This window comes from Lycium barbarum, chromosome 1 (genome assembly GCF_019175385.1).
Source record: "Lycium barbarum isolate Lr01 chromosome 1, ASM1917538v2, whole genome shotgun sequence".
NCBI lineage: Eukaryota > Viridiplantae > Streptophyta > Magnoliopsida > Solanales > Solanaceae > Lycium > Lycium barbarum.
Genome location: NC_083337.1, coordinates 148819886 through 148837581, shown reverse-complemented (window position 1 = coordinate 148837581; position 17696 = coordinate 148819886). Strand labels below are relative to the sequence as shown.

The 17696-nt window shown below is 42.1% G+C and overlaps 2 protein-coding genes across 2 annotated transcripts; one reads left to right on the top strand and one right to left on the bottom strand.

The window, feature by feature from the left end:
- Nucleotides 1-257: 257 nt before the first annotated feature.
- LOC132643072 (transcription factor MYB14-like) lies at nucleotides 258-3869 on the bottom strand. The gene is made up of 3 exons (XM_060359903.1): nucleotides 3518-3869; nucleotides 2570-2699; nucleotides 258-1149 (listed from the first exon to the last, which is right to left on the bottom strand). Exons 1-3 carry the CDS (start codon nucleotides 3648-3650, stop codon nucleotides 570-572), a joined length of 843 nt encoding a protein of 280 aa, XP_060215886.1. The 5' UTR covers nucleotides 3651-3869; the 3' UTR covers nucleotides 258-569.
- Nucleotides 3870-9800: 5931 nt separating this feature from the next.
- Nucleotides 9801-10622, top strand: LOC132616129 (uncharacterized). The gene has a single exon (XM_060330723.1). It carries the CDS (start codon nucleotides 9801-9803, stop codon nucleotides 10620-10622), a length of 822 nt encoding a protein of 273 aa, XP_060186706.1.
- The last annotated feature ends 7074 nt before the right edge of the window (nucleotides 10623-17696 follow it).

The following is a 17696-nucleotide window of genomic DNA, read 5'->3' as shown; positions in this document are numbered from 1 at the left end:
ACATCTTATAAAGGACATTTTACTCTTTTACATGAATTCCTCTGGAGCAAAGTGTTGCATCGTTCTTTGTTTAAAGGGACAAACCATGAAAAAGTATTTCAATGTCATTGTCATCCAGAATCCTAATGGATACACAATCTAGAATTAAGAACAATAGCTGGAAAAAATCACTCTCTTTTTTTTTTTTTAAATGAGTGAAGTCATATGTTACACACCATTTTGACAAAAAGTTAAGCTAAGTTAGATGGTCACTAGTGTTTTTCCAACAAATTTTCTCTAATCTGATTTTCCTTTGCTAAAGTCCTCCAATACAAAATATATAACCACTCCACTTCCACTTCCACTTCTGCCCTCTAAAACTTAGTAAAAGAGAAACTCAAAATAACCCCAAAATATCCTAGCTAATGGTTCCAACTTGGAATTTTTTTATTGGGTCCGCTCCAAATAATAGTCAAGAAACAAACATGAAGCTTAAGTTTCAAACTTGCCGACTCCAAAAATTCCTACAACCTATTATTAGCTAGAACATCACTAACCTCAGATTTACAGAAAAATCAAAATACGACCCCTCAAAATTCTGTTATTTCTGGTAAGTCACCAGTCTTTATGAAAACATTGTACCAAAAGTCCATGTCCTCCTCCATTTTCGTACTAGTAGTTAACTTGTCCACATTTTCTTCCCTCACGCTGGACCATAATGGAAATTGAACTTGTATTTCTTGATCATGACCAGCAGCCATAACATAGTTATTCTCCATTGACAATTCGTCCGTCCAGAAACTCTCATTGATCTCGGGAAAATAATCCGATGATGATTCCATTTTTTCTTCCTTAATATTCACCATTTGATGATCATCAACTAATGTCACAGTTGACATTTCACTAGATGAAAGTTGTGGTGAGTTAGGGGCAACTTTAATGTGTTCTTTTTCTGCGTTAGTACTGCTACCAGTAGTACTAAAATCAGAATTATTGGAGGATTGATCAGAAGTAGTAGGACCTTTATTGGAATCATGATTAATCTTGGGGTGTCTTTTGGAATTCTGAGGAGGCTGATAATTTTTGAGCTTCTTCTTCAAGTGGGTGTGCCAAACATTTTTTATTTCGTTATCTGTTCTTCCAGGTAATCTTGCTGCTATTGCTGACCATCTGCACATTTCAGGAAAATTTTTATTAGCAAAGACGTGAAAAAAATAAGAGGTTTAGCTTCTATATACGAGTATCATAGGAATTCATTTTTATACTATCGGTCACTTAAAAGATAACTATATGTACTATTTGTAAAAACTGAAATTAGTGACTAAGCTGGAAAATAAGTTAGATTACCTACAACAAGTCTCCAACACATTAAATCAGATACAAATTCAGGATTTGAAGTTTTTGAATTCCTATACCGGCGACATCAAGTTAATATACAATAATAAAGGAGTTCATAATTAAATATTTATAGAAATTTAATACATTTTAAATATATATATATATATATATATATACAAGATATTTGTGGAAAAGTTATTCAGTTCGAACCCGTAGGTTATATATTATAGATTTGGCTCCGATTATATTATATTGATACTGTAAATTTTGCTTAAAGTTTTCATGTGTGTAAGTTAAACTATTTGTAGACTAAGAGAAGGGGACAAACAAATAGTGCTTAAACTTTAATTATAGTGTCACAAAAACCTAAGGAGATAATAGCCATCTGCATAGATTTTTTTACAAGTCGATGCGTAGATTGGCAAATGACATCAATTAATATTATAATTACCAACTTGTCTAAGCGAATCTTTCCCCTGTCTATTTGTATTATTTCTCCTTATTCCTCGATAGAAACAAAAGGATACGGAAATAAAATATAGGCCCTAAAATATAGAGATTTGTTTTTGGCTCTTAGATATAAATCTTTCCTTTTCGATTATCAAAATACTCCCTGAAGGTAAGGACAAAAGTTTTTCAAAATAAATGGAGTAATTCACAAGCTAAGTTATTGCGTTTAGAAAAAAGGAAAATGTGTTTTTCATTTTGATATAGTACTAATGATTATCAGCCACCTAGGCATTATTGGATGTGACCAAAACCATACGCTTACAAAAGGTTTGGTCCGCAGACTAATTATTTTGAAATTATAGTGATAGAGATTATAATTTTTGGACTAATTTATTTTATTTGAGAATTAAAATAAAATAATCTCATCTCAGGATCAATTTATAGTGTCAATCAAACACAAAATAAATTTTATTCAAACTTAATTCTGGGATAACACACTTTATTCCGCATAAACGATCCCATATAGCCTTGACTAAGGGCTTTGATCATTTATCTGGCCTCCGGAATAAAACGGAGAAGAAAAAAAAATTAAAACAATAAAAATCCGTTATTAGCAATGAATTAATTAATGACGAATTATCAAAAAAATTAATCTGTTACTAGTTATTTAAAAATTGACTAGTGATAAACTTCGTGGCTAATTTTAATTTTCTTATAGTGAAAAAATAGAGAATCTTGAAGGCAAGAAGAAATTAATAGATATAAGAAATTTAATTTGAAAAAAAAAAAAAAAAAAACTAACCTACTGCCCAGGTTTTCATGCAACTGAATTATGGTGTCTTCTTCTTCCTTAGTGAAGTTTCCCCTCTTTATATCTGGACGCAAATAATTCGTCCACCGCAGTCTGCAACTCTTCCCGCATCTCAATAGTCCTAATTAAGTAATAAAAAATGGAAATAAATTATTTTCCATGGAAAAAAATAGAAATAACCAAACAACACGAATCATAGGTTTCACTTGTAAAAAAAAAATAAAAAAATCAAGAAAAGTTCAATTCCAAAAATCGGATTTGATGCTTTAACTTGAATGCTAGCTCCAAAAAAAAAAAAATTTGAAAAGATTATTTGTTTATGGAATTTGATTTGTTCATGAGAAATTTTTGAAGAGAAAATTTTCAAGTTCCAAAAAATGGTTTGGGCCAGTTCTCCGGTGAAATTTTTCTTCCACTCACAAAACTTTAATTATTTTTTTATGTAAAATGCAAGTCCAAACACAACTTCAACTTTTAAAAATTATTTTTAAACACAACTTGAAACTTTTTTTTTTTTTTTCAAATTTCAACCATATCTATGGTAGATGCTAGCTAAATGAGTACTAAATTTGGCTCTGTAACCATTTGCCCAACTTTCCTCATATTTTTCGATGAAAAACAGGAAAATTGATGGCTGAAGAATATTTTCATATTTTTCCGGAAATTTTTTTGCCATAAGAACTTTTCACACTTTTCTATTTTTTTTTTAATTTATTTAAAAATCAGCGTTTAGTCATGAAAATTTGAAATTTGAAACATACCTAAAATCCTGTTTTCACTTCCAATATATTCAAACAACCAAATATTCTTTGCAAAAAGTATAACCAAACACAATTACTCCAACTTCAAAATTCCAAATAAAGTGAAAAATATTTGGTTTTCATGGCCAAACGCCTACATATTTATATATATTGAGAGAGATTTGTTAAGGCAAATTACCAGCTAGTTTGGGAAGGGCTCGCCAATTGGAATGACCATTCTTTTGAATGAAAGAAATGAGAATTTGATCTTCTTGAGGAGTCCATGGCCCTTTCTTCAGTCCCATTTTCTCACAGCAAGGAGCTCTCCCCATCTTTCTTTTTTATTTGCTCTTCTTCCTCTAGTAAAATTGATCTTTCTAAATATAGCGTGTTATAATTTTAGCTCTTTATGAAATGCCAAAAAGCTCAAGAGCAGTAGAGAGGAGGGGATGTGTATTTATGCTTGTGAAGAGATTCCGTATTTTAAAAGCAAATAAACGACTAGTCCAATCCCGGCATCTCTTTTCTGAAAATTCAGACCAATTTGGATCTTTTTCTCTCTCAAAATAAAATAAAATAAAATAGTAGGAGTATAAATTATAAGTTGGATATCGCTATCTTGAGTAAAAAAAATACATATATGGTAGAAAAGTAATAAAGTGATAATATAGAGTATGATATGTACCTAGACGGGTCATTGGACATTAATCAAATAAAACCAATACTAATATAGAGTATGATATGTACCTAGACGTGTCATTGGACATTAATCAAATAAAACCAATACTAAGCTACCGTTGGCTATGGATTTTGAATCAAGATTCTTAAAATATATGTTTGACCATGAAAATATCTCTTCAAATAGATGTTTGACCATAAAATTTGATAAGATTTTGAAGACTTATCTTCAAAATATTTTCAAGTTTCAAAAACTGGCTCAGGCCAGTTTTTCAGAGAAATTTCATTTTCACTAACAAAACTTTAATTTTTTTTTCCAATTAAAATAGATGTCCAAACACAACTTCAGGTTCCAAAAATCAGAACTTCAAAAATCAAATTATTAGTTTATTTTGAAAAGTGTTTTTTTTTCAAAATTGCTTTTTAAAAAAAGTACTTTTAGCGAAAAACAGTTTGTGTTTTGCCAATTAATTTAAAAAGCACTTTGAACGGTAATTAGTGTTAGACCAAGTTTTTAAAAAGTGCTTATTTTTCTCAAAAGTGCTTTTGAGCAAAGACTATTTTTTTTAGCTTCTGAAAAACTGCTTTTGCTACTCCCCAAAAGTAGTTATTTTCTCCCAAAAGCTTGATCAAACACATCACTTTTTTAAAATAAGCACTTATTAAAAAAATAAATACTTTTGAAAAAAATAAACTTGGCCAAACAGACATTAGGTCATTAAAATCAATAAGGAGATCATATTCCAGGGTCATGCAATCCTATTGAATTTTCCACTTAAATTAATTATTTTATTTTGTTTGAGTTAAAGACTAATTGAGAAGGTTAGTATTAATCGCAAAAATCTTTTAAGTTCTTATTCGCCTATTCAAATTATTCTAACACCTATGTTTCTATGGAATCAAGATTAACAAATATACATTTATAATTCATGTAAAAATACTTAAGCAAGGTGATTTGATAGATGTCTATCCTAATCGCAAATTCTCTCTAATGCCTAGGTTCAAGAAATTGCCTAATTTAATATTTTTGCAATATTTTTTTTTTACTTTCAAATTTAATTCAAGAACCATAGATATGGTCACTAATTTAACTGTTCAAATATGCAATTTGAATTTTATACCTGTTATCCCTATAATCAAACTATATACTGTAAACCAGAAAACATTAAAACAAAAGTTTAGTTTCGAGCCCACAGAAAACTGTGTTTTCTTAAGAAATTTAATCCCGTCACAATTGTCAACGTTTGGATGAATTCCTCTTAGGATAGAACAAAATTCTATTCCGCAATACTGGCGATCGAAATTGCAGAATTACTGCTAACTCAACAAACAGTAGTAAGTCACACGACACTTACTTTTCTCTTTTGAAAATGATGCACAGAAGAGGGGATGAAGAAGATTTTTCAGAGAGTAATTTCGTGATTGCAGTGTGGGAAATGAGGCTGAAAAATTATAGCCATCTAACAGGTGCAAAGGTACGGGAAGAAGGTGACTGTTTGTTTGGTGGCGAATGTTTAAATTCGTAAATGACCGTCAGGAAAAAAATTCACGAATATTACTTTAAAGGATTAAATTCTGTGCGAGTTAATATTAGAAGCTAAACCCAAGCCAAGCGACCACAGCAGTGCGAGAGGAATCCCTCTTCTCAATTTTTTATGAGTTAGAACATATGCTTTTACATATAAGTATACAAATGTTGCTTTCCACCACCAATGTGGGAGAAAGCTCACTTGTAAAGTTACTTTTTCAAATTTCATTTTTCTCTAATTTTGTTTACCTCCATTTCTAATTTACACTTCATCTTTAAAGCCACAAATTTAAGTAAATCTTATAATTTACACTTCGTGAAAAATATTTTTCTTCATATTAAACATACCACAAACTTATAAGATACATGATACAAGAAAAGTATTTACATAAAAAAATAAAGTAAATCTCAAGCAATAAACCCAAATTTAAGTAAATCTTATAAACGGGCTAAAATTGAGCTAAGTTGGAGATCACTTTAAAATAAACTACGTTGGGTTGGGCTAAAATCAATCTAATATAAAATTACCTTGAGCCCAACCCATAAAATTTTAGGCTGGTTTGGGCGGGCATCACCTTTTGGGCTAAATTTTACAAATCTACATGCATGTGTCTAATTAAAAAAGGAAAATTGCGAAAAGTTATTTGAACAAAATTCGTGTGTACATATTCTACATTAAGTGTGAGGAATTTGTATAGGAGTCAGGAGATCTGTTCTTAGTCTAATGAGTAAGGATTTGTCATGAAGTGATTTGGTAAAACAATATGAGAGACGACTGACGAAGGCACAGTGAGTGGCATGTGGACAAATTAATCCTGCACGGGAGCTCATAATATTTTTATTTGCAACTCTGAATACTCAAATTAATAAATACTCTATACGACAAATTGTGATAAGCTGGGATTTTACTACTATGGAATAATTCATATGTGGTGTTCTTAATTTCTTTCCTTTTTTCAAGGATTTGTAAAACAAATTTATATATCTATATAAAGTTGCACATTAAAGATGTGATGTAGCACCTCTATTTGCCCAATGATTTATCTTTTTTTCTCAATTTTGTTTGCCTTATCTTCTATTCTTTTCTATTTAGTAGTATATGTTTAATTATTTCTCCCTTCCAAAAGGAAGAGGGTAACGGTTGCAACAAATATAATGGTTTAGTTTGTTTACCCCGTTTTTGGATAATCAATTGAATTTGTAAGTGGGTATAGGATATGTGCTTGGATTTCAATATATCGTAGGGAAATGGAGTGTATGAACATTATGTAGCAAAGCAATTGATGAAGCGTATTAGTGTTTGCTAAATGACATGCAATACTTGTTTGAAGAAACACAATGGAAATGAAAATAATTGTTATAGACCGAGCCCGATATTTGAGAGAGATTGCATATATGTTTTTCTATTACAAGTGTTCTTGAAAAATGAAGAAGCCAACCCCCTAAAAGGAGGGGGATGAACTCTATTTATAGTGTTGCCTCTATGGGCCTCATACCGTGCGAACCATAAAAATAATAATAATAAGGATAACTCTGAACGGATTTGGTGGGATTAGGTTGACCGTACGGTCTGACACACGCACGGTTGGTGGTTGACCATGACAGGACGCTACTGACGCGTGGCTCATGTGCAACGGCTGTACCGAACGAACGACACGGATACTCGGACTAACGACCTCGACCAACTCAGTGATGAAGGAGTCTGGCCAAGTGGTCCCCCGATTAGATCCGGACAAGCGTTCCTCTGGTTCAGAATGAAAGTCTTCATGTATGTTCTTGTCCCCTTCTTCCTCCGGTTTTTCGTCTCACCGGTTTGACTCACATCCGGTTTTTACCGTATACAGATAGTCCCCACACTTCTCGGACCACCGATCTTTTGGAGTAACGGGAAGTGGACGAATCACGAAACCGGTGACTCCAATGGCTCGTTGTTACCTTCTTATTTTAGCGGGAACGGTTGCGTCACGTTCAACCTTTATTGGCCACGTGTCCTATCCCGAATGGCCGGTTCTGACAACCGCCGCCTGCATGTCGTTTCAAGTCATTCCTTATTAATTACGGGGCACGTGGCGCTTCCCGATTGGCTGGGGAACCGTAACCGTCACAGCCCTTACATATATAAGGCCTTCTCACTCCCTCATTCTAACACTTTTACGATCCATCTCCTGTTTGTTTTCACTTCTTATTGCTCTTCTCTATCCTCACCATACATAATTATCTTCTATAGCAACTCTGCTGTTGATTCATTGCATATATTACGTGAAGAGAAACAACTTCGTCACCATCTCTGCTAACTGTTCTTGCTCGAGCGCTGCCTCTTAGTACTTTGTCATCCCTTGAATCATCAGTTCCCTCACTCTTCTTGAACTTCTTTTTCGAATCTTCTTCCTTCCATATTTCCAAAATGTCCGAAACTACTTCCCATGATGTTCCATCGGTTTCATCCCCGGGAGCCGAGGCCGTATCTCCGGCTAAAGCAAAGAGCTCCTTCGAGCCGACAGCCTCGGATATTATATCGGCCAAGTTTAACTTTAACAAAGACCTCGAGGTTGAAAAACCTTCGTCGGTGTCTGACAGGGGGTTTGATGTGAGGCGATACCCCTCCTCCATTACCGAGGATAAGCTCGACCTAGTCCGGGTAGACTGCAGGTGGAATACACGTTCGGTTCAAGTTTTCTCCCCCGGGCCGGACGAATCAGTCACCGACCACCGGAGAGGATTTTTGTACGTTTACACCTACCCCTTTACTCTCAAACTCGACCCTCCGATTGACCCGGTCATCCTAGACATGTGCCGGACTTACGGCGTGACCTTGGCCCAAATCGGCCTAATTGTTTGGAGGGTCGTGGCGTGTCTCCGGCTACTGGCCAATAACGCCGAGAAAGAGCTCATGTTGGCCCATTTGATACGCCTATATTCCCCGAGGCTTTTCCGGGGCGGCGTAATAAAACTGGCAAAACGCAACCGGAATCCCTTCTTCTCGAAGATGGATGAAGACAGAGACCGAGGCTGGTTGGAGCGGTTTGTCCGGGTGCGGACCTCGAACATCATTCCGAATGATTTCATGCCCTTCCCGGAGGAGTGGAACAACAAGCGTAAGCCTGAACTTCGAGTTATCGCCTTTATATGTTTTACCATTCTTCGGTTTTATTTTCTCACTGCTTTTCTTATCTTTATTAGCCAATGGATACATTCCCCCGGTCGTCCGTGACCTCAATGAATGGGTCACGACACTCCTTAGTCAGTATGACCACGACAACCGGACATGGGCCCACCTGTCACGCGGCCAATGGGTCGCCCAAAACCACGGTAGTATTTTGTTTTTACCCGAGTTTATCGCATCTCTTATTATCCGTAGCCGTCACACCCTCCAACCTTCGCTAACATCTTTAATTTTCAGGTCTGCCAAAGGGCTCGGTGGTCCCCAGACCGGAATCGGCGGGTGCGCCCACAACATCGGCACCTGAGTTTGACACAGCGGGCTCGTCTCGTATTCTTTCCGATGCTGCAAAGAGGAAGAGGCCCTCCGAAAGGGGGCAAAAGCCAAAAAAAAGGCGAAGAGTGTTGCTCGGTCCCCAAGGGACGAAACAGAGCCCGATATCGTCATTCGGAGAGTCGGCGCAACCCCTTCTGTGGCTCCAATACCGGAGGAGGCTGTCTCCGTTCCACCCCTGCCTTCTGTTGGCGAAGGTCTCTTGGTTCCTGTTCCATACCCAGGTGCGGAAGAAATTCTTTCCCCGGCTCCTCTTCGGTCGATTGACTTTGTCGACATTTCAGGTGAAACTTCTTCGAAAGATACTTCCCTGCAAAGGACAAAGAGGCCCCGGGAGACGGCTGCTGCTGAGGCCGAACAAAAGACCAGGCCGGAACCGGAGAGCGAAGCCCCCGTAGACGCTCATCCGATTCCGGAGCATGAGCCTGCTGCAACGGCGGAGCCCCCGACCTTTGCCGAAGACACTGAGGCCGCTCCAAGTTTCTCTACTTCGGCTCCAAGGGTGGAGAATTTGAGGACATGTTCGCGGGTACTCCTCCTGTAACCGGAGAAGCTGCAGGGTTCGGGCATCTCCCGATCCCTCGGGCCACGAGGTCGGCTAACCGGACCTCCGACTCTGGGGCCAGGGACAGCTTGGTGCGTATTTTTCCAGCCCCAAGTGTGGAGCCGAGGAGAACAAGATCGGTTACGGTCACCATCCCTGAAGACTGTAGTTTTCTCTCTCGCCCGGTGGGCGTGGCGAGCTATCTGAGGCCCCTTGCCTCAGATTCAGACAAGCGCAAGATGACCGGGGTCTCCTGGCAATGCCTTATGAACGAGGGCATGCATGCTGGCAACCGGGTAAGATATTTAGCCGTTTTTGCACAACTTCATCGAGAATTTCCATTTCGTTTTATCCAAGTTTTCAATTTGCTTCGTTTGCAGAGTGTAGTGCTTGTCAACGAAGCCTTCGTCCATGCCCAGCAGGAGATGGATGATCTAAGGGGCCAACTGGATGCCCAGGGCCGGGAGACGGAGAAGTATCTACACCTCCTCCGGGAGAAAGAGGAGGAGTTGAACCGGGCGGTCGTTGTTTTCAACCTCCGACTCGAGCTTGATGCGGCAAAGGCCGAAAACTGTCAGTTGAAGAGTGAGCTGGCCGCAATGACCGAGTACAATCGCAGTCTCGAAGCTGACAAGATCGGTCTTAGCCTGGAGAATGCTCAATTTTCCTTGAGGCTAGATGAGCTCGAAATCACCGTTTCTCAACTCCGGGGGGAGTTGGATTTGGTGAAGGCCGATGCTACGGGCTTGGCCGAGATGAACCGGCTGCTCGAATCTGAGACTGCCCTGTACAGAGAGCGCATGAGGACGTTCGAGGAGAAAGCTGAAAAAAGGGCCCAGATGTATGAGAGCCTGAAAACCGAGCTTGCGGAGGCGGTTAATGCCAATGATGCTCTCAAAGCCGAGCTCGAAGCGGCCACTCGAAGGCAAGATACCCTTGAAGAGAACCGTGGTGTTCTGGCTGCAAAGCTGGCCAAGGCCGAGGCCGATTTGGAGGAGGCTTTGAAGAATGTGGAGGCCACCGAGGCTCATACTGCCATCGTTGCCGAATATGAGAAGTGAAAGTCACTGAGGATTACCCTCGAGCAAGCTGAGCATGGTTTTGAGGATCTTCCGGCCCTGATACTCGAAGCCAAAGGGATCGAGGAGGAGGCCAACCGCGCTCTCGGGTCTGAATCAGACGACTCCGAGCGGACCGAGTCCGAACACTCCGCCTCCAGTCACGCCGGATAGCATAGGGCCTGTACTTGGGCTTTTACTTTTTTTTTTTTTGCCTTTGGTTTTGGTGTAAAACACCCTTGTATAAATTTACATGAATGAGAAATGCATCTTTCTTGTTTCCTTGTTTGAATGTTCATTACTATTTTTGCCAGAATCGTTGGTCAGTTTTGTGGGCTAGCTGACTCGTGGTCGTTAGCTCCCCGTGCCCGTGGGACTTATCTAATGCCTTTTTAGAACAAGTAGACTCGTAGTCGTTAATTCATTGTGCCCGTAGGACTTACCCTTGGAGCCGGTATTTTTGGCAATATTTTAGGGCCGATATTTTTCGGCGTTGGCTAAATTTTGACGTAGCAGTCCCTGTTTGGGGAAGTTTATCGAATTTTGGCTTGGATCATTGTGACCTTGTTGCCTTTGTCGAGTTTCGACCATTGTGCCCGGTATAGGGTGTGTGAATGAGGCAGTGCCGAAATACAGCGATTGTCACCGGGGTAAAGTCCATTTAACAAAAAGACACCCGAGATATTGTTATTCAAACTTTCGTGTTTGCGAAATGTTTGTACATATGAGAATTTTCATTCTTTCTGCCTTTGCCGTAGCAAATACTAAATGGGACACGATTCATTATGATCGTTTGGTCCTTACATCGAAGGCTATGGCCGATGGCCGGGCCTTTGTTTTGCCGTAGCAAATGCTATATGGGACACGATTCATTGTGATCGTTTGGTTTTTACATCGAAGGCTATGGCCGATGGCCTGGCCTTTGTTTTGCCATAGAAACTGTTGAGTTTCTCCGTCTTTCTTGACCGCGGTAAACTTCGATTGTGGGCATAGTATTCCCCTAGCACTTATCCGAGCTGCGAGGTCGGGTGAGTGCTATTAAGTCCCCAATCGGAGGGTGTGACCTCGGATTTCCGGGTGCTGGTCCTTTGCCCTTGTCGAGTAACACGTTGTACTTGTTGCCTCATTAAAAACCTTGTCGGAAAACCCATTTTGGGACAAAACCGTACTAAGGAAAAGAGTGCAACACGTGTTTTCAGGCCTAAATTCTAATTTTATCCCCTTCTTGACTTCCTGCAAAAGAGAAAGGTTAATAGGGGAACACGGGGAGCCCATACCTTAGCAGTAATATCTTTTCAGATGAGCCACATTCCAGTTATTACGCAATCGTTGCCCGTCCATGGACTCAAACTGGTACGACCCTTTGCCCGTTATCCCGGTTACCTTATACGGGCCTTCCCAGTTCGGACCCAACTTTCCCTCGTTGGGATTCTTGGTGTGCAAGGTAACTTTTCAAAGCACCAAGTCCCCGACTTGGAAGTGTCGAAAATTGGCTCTTCGATTGTAGTATCTTTCGATTCTCTGTTTCTGGGCTGCAATAAGGACCAACGCGTTTTCGCGTAGTTGATCTGTGAGGTCGAGCTTCACGGCCATGGTTTCCTCGTTTGATTCCTCGGTGGTATACCTGAACCGGAGAGTCGGTTCGCCAACTTCCACAGGGATAAGTGCTCCGGCCCCGTAAACCAACGAAAATGGGGTCTCCCCCGTGCTCGATTTGGACGTGGTTCTGTAAGCCCACAGCACCTCCGGCAATATTTCTCTCCAATGGTGCTTTGATGCTTCAAGTCTTTTCCTCAGATTTTGGATTATCGTCTTGTTGGTGGATTCCGCCTGTCCGTTTGCACACGGGTGATACGGGGTTGATACAATTTTCTTGATTTTCAATCCCTCGAGGAAATTGTTGACCTTGGCACCCACGAACTGAGGGCCGTTATCACAAGTTATCTCGGCGGGGATGCCGAAATGACAGATGATGTGATCCCATATGAAATCAATGACTTCTTTTTCTCTGATTTTTTCAAAGGCCTACGCTTCGACCCACTTAGAGAAGTAATCAGTCATAAACAAAATGAAACGAGGCTTACCAGGTGCCCAGGGTAACGGACCCACGATGTCCATTCCCCACTTCATGAAAGGCCAAGGTGAGACCACCGAATGGAGCAGCTCTCCGGGCTGGTGAATCATCAGAGCATGTTTCTGACACCCGTCACATTTTCGGACAAAACTTTTCGAGTCTTGGTCTATCCGGTTCCAGTAATAACCGACCCTGATAATCTTTCGGATCAGAGCTTCCGCACCGGAGTGGTTGCCACAAGTTCCTTCATGTACCTCTCTCATCACATATTCCGTTTCACCGGGGCCCAAACACTTAGCCAGGGGGGCGAGGAAAGAGCGTCGATATAATTGGCCGTCTACCAAGAAAAAACGGGCAGCCTTGGTCCGTAGTGACCGTGATTCCTTCGGGTCATTTGGGAGCTTACCATCTCGCAAGTAGTCAATGTATTTGTTGCGCCAATCCCAAGTTAAACCCATTGTGTTTATTTCGGCGTGTCCGTTTTCTATGGCCGTGTTTGACAAGTGCACCGTTGCCCCGGGGTTGATTTCCTCCCCCTCGACCGAGGATCCCAAATTTGCTAATGCATCGGCCTCGCTGTTCTGCTCCCTCGGTATGTGCTGCATGGTCCATTCTTTAAATCGATGAAGCACCACTTGGGTTTTTTCGAGGTACCTCTGCATCCGTTCGTCCTTGACTTCGAAGACGCCGTTCACCTGGTTTGCGACCAAAAGCGAATCGCACTTTGCCTCGATTATTTCGGCTCCCATACTTCAAGCCAATTCCAAACCTGCAATCATAGCCTCATACTCGGCTTCATTGGTAGTCAATTTAGCAGTTCTAATGGACTGTCGAATGACACCCCCCGCCGGGGTCCTAAGGACAATCCCTAGTCCGGAACCTTTAAGGTTCGAGGCTCCATCCGTGTGTAGAGACCAAATGCCCGTGGCCTTTCCCGAGGTCAGCAGAAGTTCTCTTTCGACCTCGGGGACCATAGCCGGGGTAAAATATGCCACAAAGTCGGCCAAGATTTGGGATTTAATGGCCGTTCGAGGTTTATACTCGATATCGTAACCGCTAATTTCTACAGCCCATTTTGTTAATCTACCCGACAACTCCGGTTTATGCATGATGTTTTTCAGAGGGTAAGTAGTTACTACACATATTGGGTGGCATTGAAAATAAGGCTTGAGCTTTCTGGAAGCGCTTACCAGTGCTAATGCCAATTTTTCCAAATGGGGATAACGAGTCTCCGCATCCCCCAAAGTTCTACTTACGTAATAGATAGGGAATTGTGTACCTGATTCTTCTCGGACCAAAGCGCCACTTACCGCAACTTCGGAGACAGCTAGATAGAGAAAAAACGGCTCGTTCGCCTTCGGTGTGTGCAACAACGGAGGGCTAGACAAGTACCTCTTCAATTCTCGTAGAGCTTCTTGGCACTCCGGTGTCCAAACGAAATCATTCTTTTTCCTAAGCAAGGAGAAGAAACAGTGACTCTTGTCCGAGGACCTCGATATGAAGCGACTCAGCGCCGCTATCCTTCCGGTGAGCCTCTGTACCCCTTTTATGTTATTCACCATCTCGATATCCTCGATGGCCTTGATCTTGTCCGGGTTGATTTCAATTCCCCGGTTTGACACCATGAAACCCAAAAATTTACCGGACCTTACTCCGAAGGCACATTTTTCCGGGTTAAGCTTCATGTTGTATTTGCGGAGCACATCAAAGATTTCCTGCAAATGCTTTAAATGGTCCTCTGTTTCCAGGGACTTAACAACCATATCGTTAATATAAACTTCTATTGTTTTTCCTATTTGTTCCTCGAACATTCCATTAACTAGGCGTTGGTAAGTTGCACCGACATTTTTTAGCCCGAAAGGCATGACATTATAACAGTAAGTCCCATATCGGGTGATGAAGGATGTTTTCTGTTGATCCTCCGGGTGCATCCGAATTTGGTTATACCCGGAGTAGGCATCAAGGAAACTTAACATTTCATGCCCGGCCGTCATATCGATCATTCTATTGATGTGCGGCAACGGAAATGAATCCTTCGGCATGCCTTATTTAAATCTTTGTAATCAATACACATTCAAAATTTATTATCTTTTTTGGGCACCACTACCACGTTAGCTAGCCAGTCAGGATACTTGAACTCCTGGATAGAACCTATTTTTAAAAGCTTTGTTACCTCGTCTTTCACGAAGGCGTGTTTAGCCTCCGCCATGGGCCTTCTCTTCTGCTTCACCGGGGGAAATCTCCCGTCTAAACTGAGCTTGTGAGCAGCTACTTCTAGTGATATACCTGTCATATCTATATGGGACCATGCGAAGCAATCTGCGTTAGCTCGAAGAAATTTAATTAACTTGTCCCTGAGCTCCTGGGTCAACCCCGTGCTCAGGTATACCTTTCTGTCCGGTAAGTACTTGAACAAGATGATCTGCTCCAGTTCTTCCACTGTCGACGCGGTTGCATCCGAGTCATCCTGTATAACAAACGATTTGGGTACGTTGAAATCATCCTCTTCATACTCCCGGTCCGTACCCGAGTGCTTTGATTGCTATTTGGCGCCTTGTCCTCCGGTTGGGTCCTCTTCCCTGGGATTCGATTTCTCGGGCTGAGGGGCATTGTCCTCTTCTACTGCGAACATCTCCCTAGCAGCGGGCTGTTCACCTCGGATTACCTTTATTCCCTCCGGGGTCGGAAATTTCAGCAACTGGTGCAATGTTGAGGGCACGACCCTCATGCTATGTATCCAAGGTCTACCCAGCAACGCATTGTACTTCATGTCCCCTTCTAGTACATAGAACACTGTTTGCTGGATGGTGCCACCGATGTTTACTGGCAACGAGATTTCCCCCTTTGTGGTTTCACTTGCCAAGTTGAACCCGCTGAGTACATGAGCTACCGGTACGATCTGGTCGAGCAGCCCTAGCTGTTCGATCACTCTCCACCGGATGATGTTGGCTGAGATACCTGGGTCAATCAAAATACGCTTAACCTTAGTTTTAAAGATAACTATAGAGATTACCAATGCATCATTGTGCGGTTGAATGATGCCCTCCGCATCCTCGTTGCTGAAAGAGATAGAGCTCTCGGGTACATAATCCCGGCTGCGCTTTTCACGAACAACGGAGACCTTGACCCGTTTCATTACGGGCCCTCGAGGTTCATCGGTGCCACCAACTATCATGTTGATCATATGCTGGGGTTCCTCTGGCTTGGTCCTTCGATGGGTCTCCCTTTCCTTGTAGTGACTTTTGGCTCGTTCACTCAGCAGCTCTCGGAGATGTCCATTCTTCAGCAACCGGGCTACCTCCTCTCTCAACTGGAGACAATCCTCGGTTCTATGGCCATGGGTTCCATGGTATTCACACACCACGCTCGGGTCCCGTTGGCCCGGATCTGACCTTAGAGGTCTCGACCATTTTACATCCGGAACGCGACCAATGGCCGATATTAGGCCCGAGGTATTGACGTTGAAGTTGTATTCTGATATCTTTGGTAAGTCCTTGTTGCCGGCAGAGCTTCCGGCATCGCTCCTGAATGAGAGACCCCGACTATTCGACGGGCGCTCGACCCGCTTGTTTCCCCGACCAGAGAAATGGCTTGGGCTATCCCTAGATTTCTCTGACCTAAAACTCGGCTTCTCCGAATGGGAATATGACCGATATCTTTCCTTTGATGATTTGGTCTTCACTTCGTAGCCTTTCTTCGGTTTCTCAAAATTCCTGCTCGTATTAATCGGCCCCGGGGGAAGCTCGAATTGATCATCTTCCACCCGAATCTTTGACTCGTATCTGTTATGGATATCAGCCCAGGTCACAGCCTCGTACTCCAGCAGGCTCTCCTTCAATTTGAACGAAGCCGTTGAGTTTCGAACATTCAGCCCCTTTGTGAAAGCCTGTGCGGCCCATTCTTCGGGAACCAGAGGGAGCTCCATTCATTCCCTTTGGAACCGGTTGACAAATTCTCGGAGCAACTCGTCGTCCCTTTGGGCTATACGGAAAATGTCCGATTTTCGGGCCTGCACCTTTTTGGCACCGGCATGAGCTTTTACGAAGGCATTGGCGAGCATTTCGAAAGAAGTGATCGAATGCTCGGGCAGGTGGTCGTACCACGTCAGCGCTCTCTTTGACAGAGTCTCCCCAAATTTTTTCAACAACACTGACTCAATTTCATCTTCCTCCATATCATTGCCTTTTATGGCACAAGTGTATGAGGTCACGTGCTCGTGCGGGTCCGTTGTGCCGTCATATTTCTGTATATCTGGCATTTTGAACCTCTTTGGGATCAGTTTCGGGGCTGCGCTCGGAGGAAAGGGCCTTTAGATGTATCTCTTCGAATTCGGCCCCTTCAGTAAAGGCGGAGCCCCCGAGATCTGGTCCACCCGAGAATTGTATGTTTCGACCCTCTTTTCGGTTGAGTCTACCCGTTTTGTCAAAGTTTCGAGCATCTTCAAAACCTCGGTAGAAGAACCGGCTCCGGAGCCGTTGCTCTCAACCATTCGTGCCTCATTCCTTCCGGTTTCGGCAACACCCTTTGTCTTCTCCGGCTCTACTTCATCTTTTCCGCTCTGCAACCGGGAAATCGCGATTCCTTGCTCGGCGATTGCCACTCTTTGTTCCTGTAACATTTCAAAAATTAAACGTAAGTTAACATTGTCGTTTGGTGCATCCGGTTCTCTCCGACCCTGGGTCCGGGACAAAGTAACGGAATTGTGAGTATTTAGAGGATCAGTGGCCGGTAGGGTGGCATTCTCCTGGTCCATGGTGTTTTGCCGGTTGAGGCCCTCCCTTGAATCGACGGGGTTCGGGTCAGCGGGATTTGGCAATCCCCGTGGTCCGCTGCCTTTATTTTCTATCACAATCTCGGTGTTGTTAACATGGACAGATTGTTCGATGCCAGCTATTTAGTCCGTTTTTGCAGAGACGGGCAGGAGATGTTTTTGATTTTGATGAATACGATAGAAATCAAGACCAAAGACCACTATTATCCTAGCCCCACGGTGGGCGCCAAAC

Coding starts and splice junctions, on each gene's coding strand:
- LOC132643072 (XM_060359903.1), bottom strand. CDS start 3,650: ATGGGGAGAGCTCCTTGCTGTGAGAAAATGGGACTGAAGAAAGGGCCA. Junction 2,700..3,517: donor AGCCCTTCCCAAACTAGCTG/GTAATTTGCCTT, acceptor TTACTTAATTAG/GACTATTGAGATGCGGGAAG. Junction 1,150..2,569: donor CATGAAAACCTGGGCAGTAG/GTTAGTTTTTTT, acceptor TGAAATGTGCAG/ATGGTCAGCAATAGCAGCAA.
- LOC132616129 (XM_060330723.1), top strand. CDS start 9,801: ATGACCGGGGTCTCCTGGCAATGCCTTATGAACGAGGGCATGCATGCT.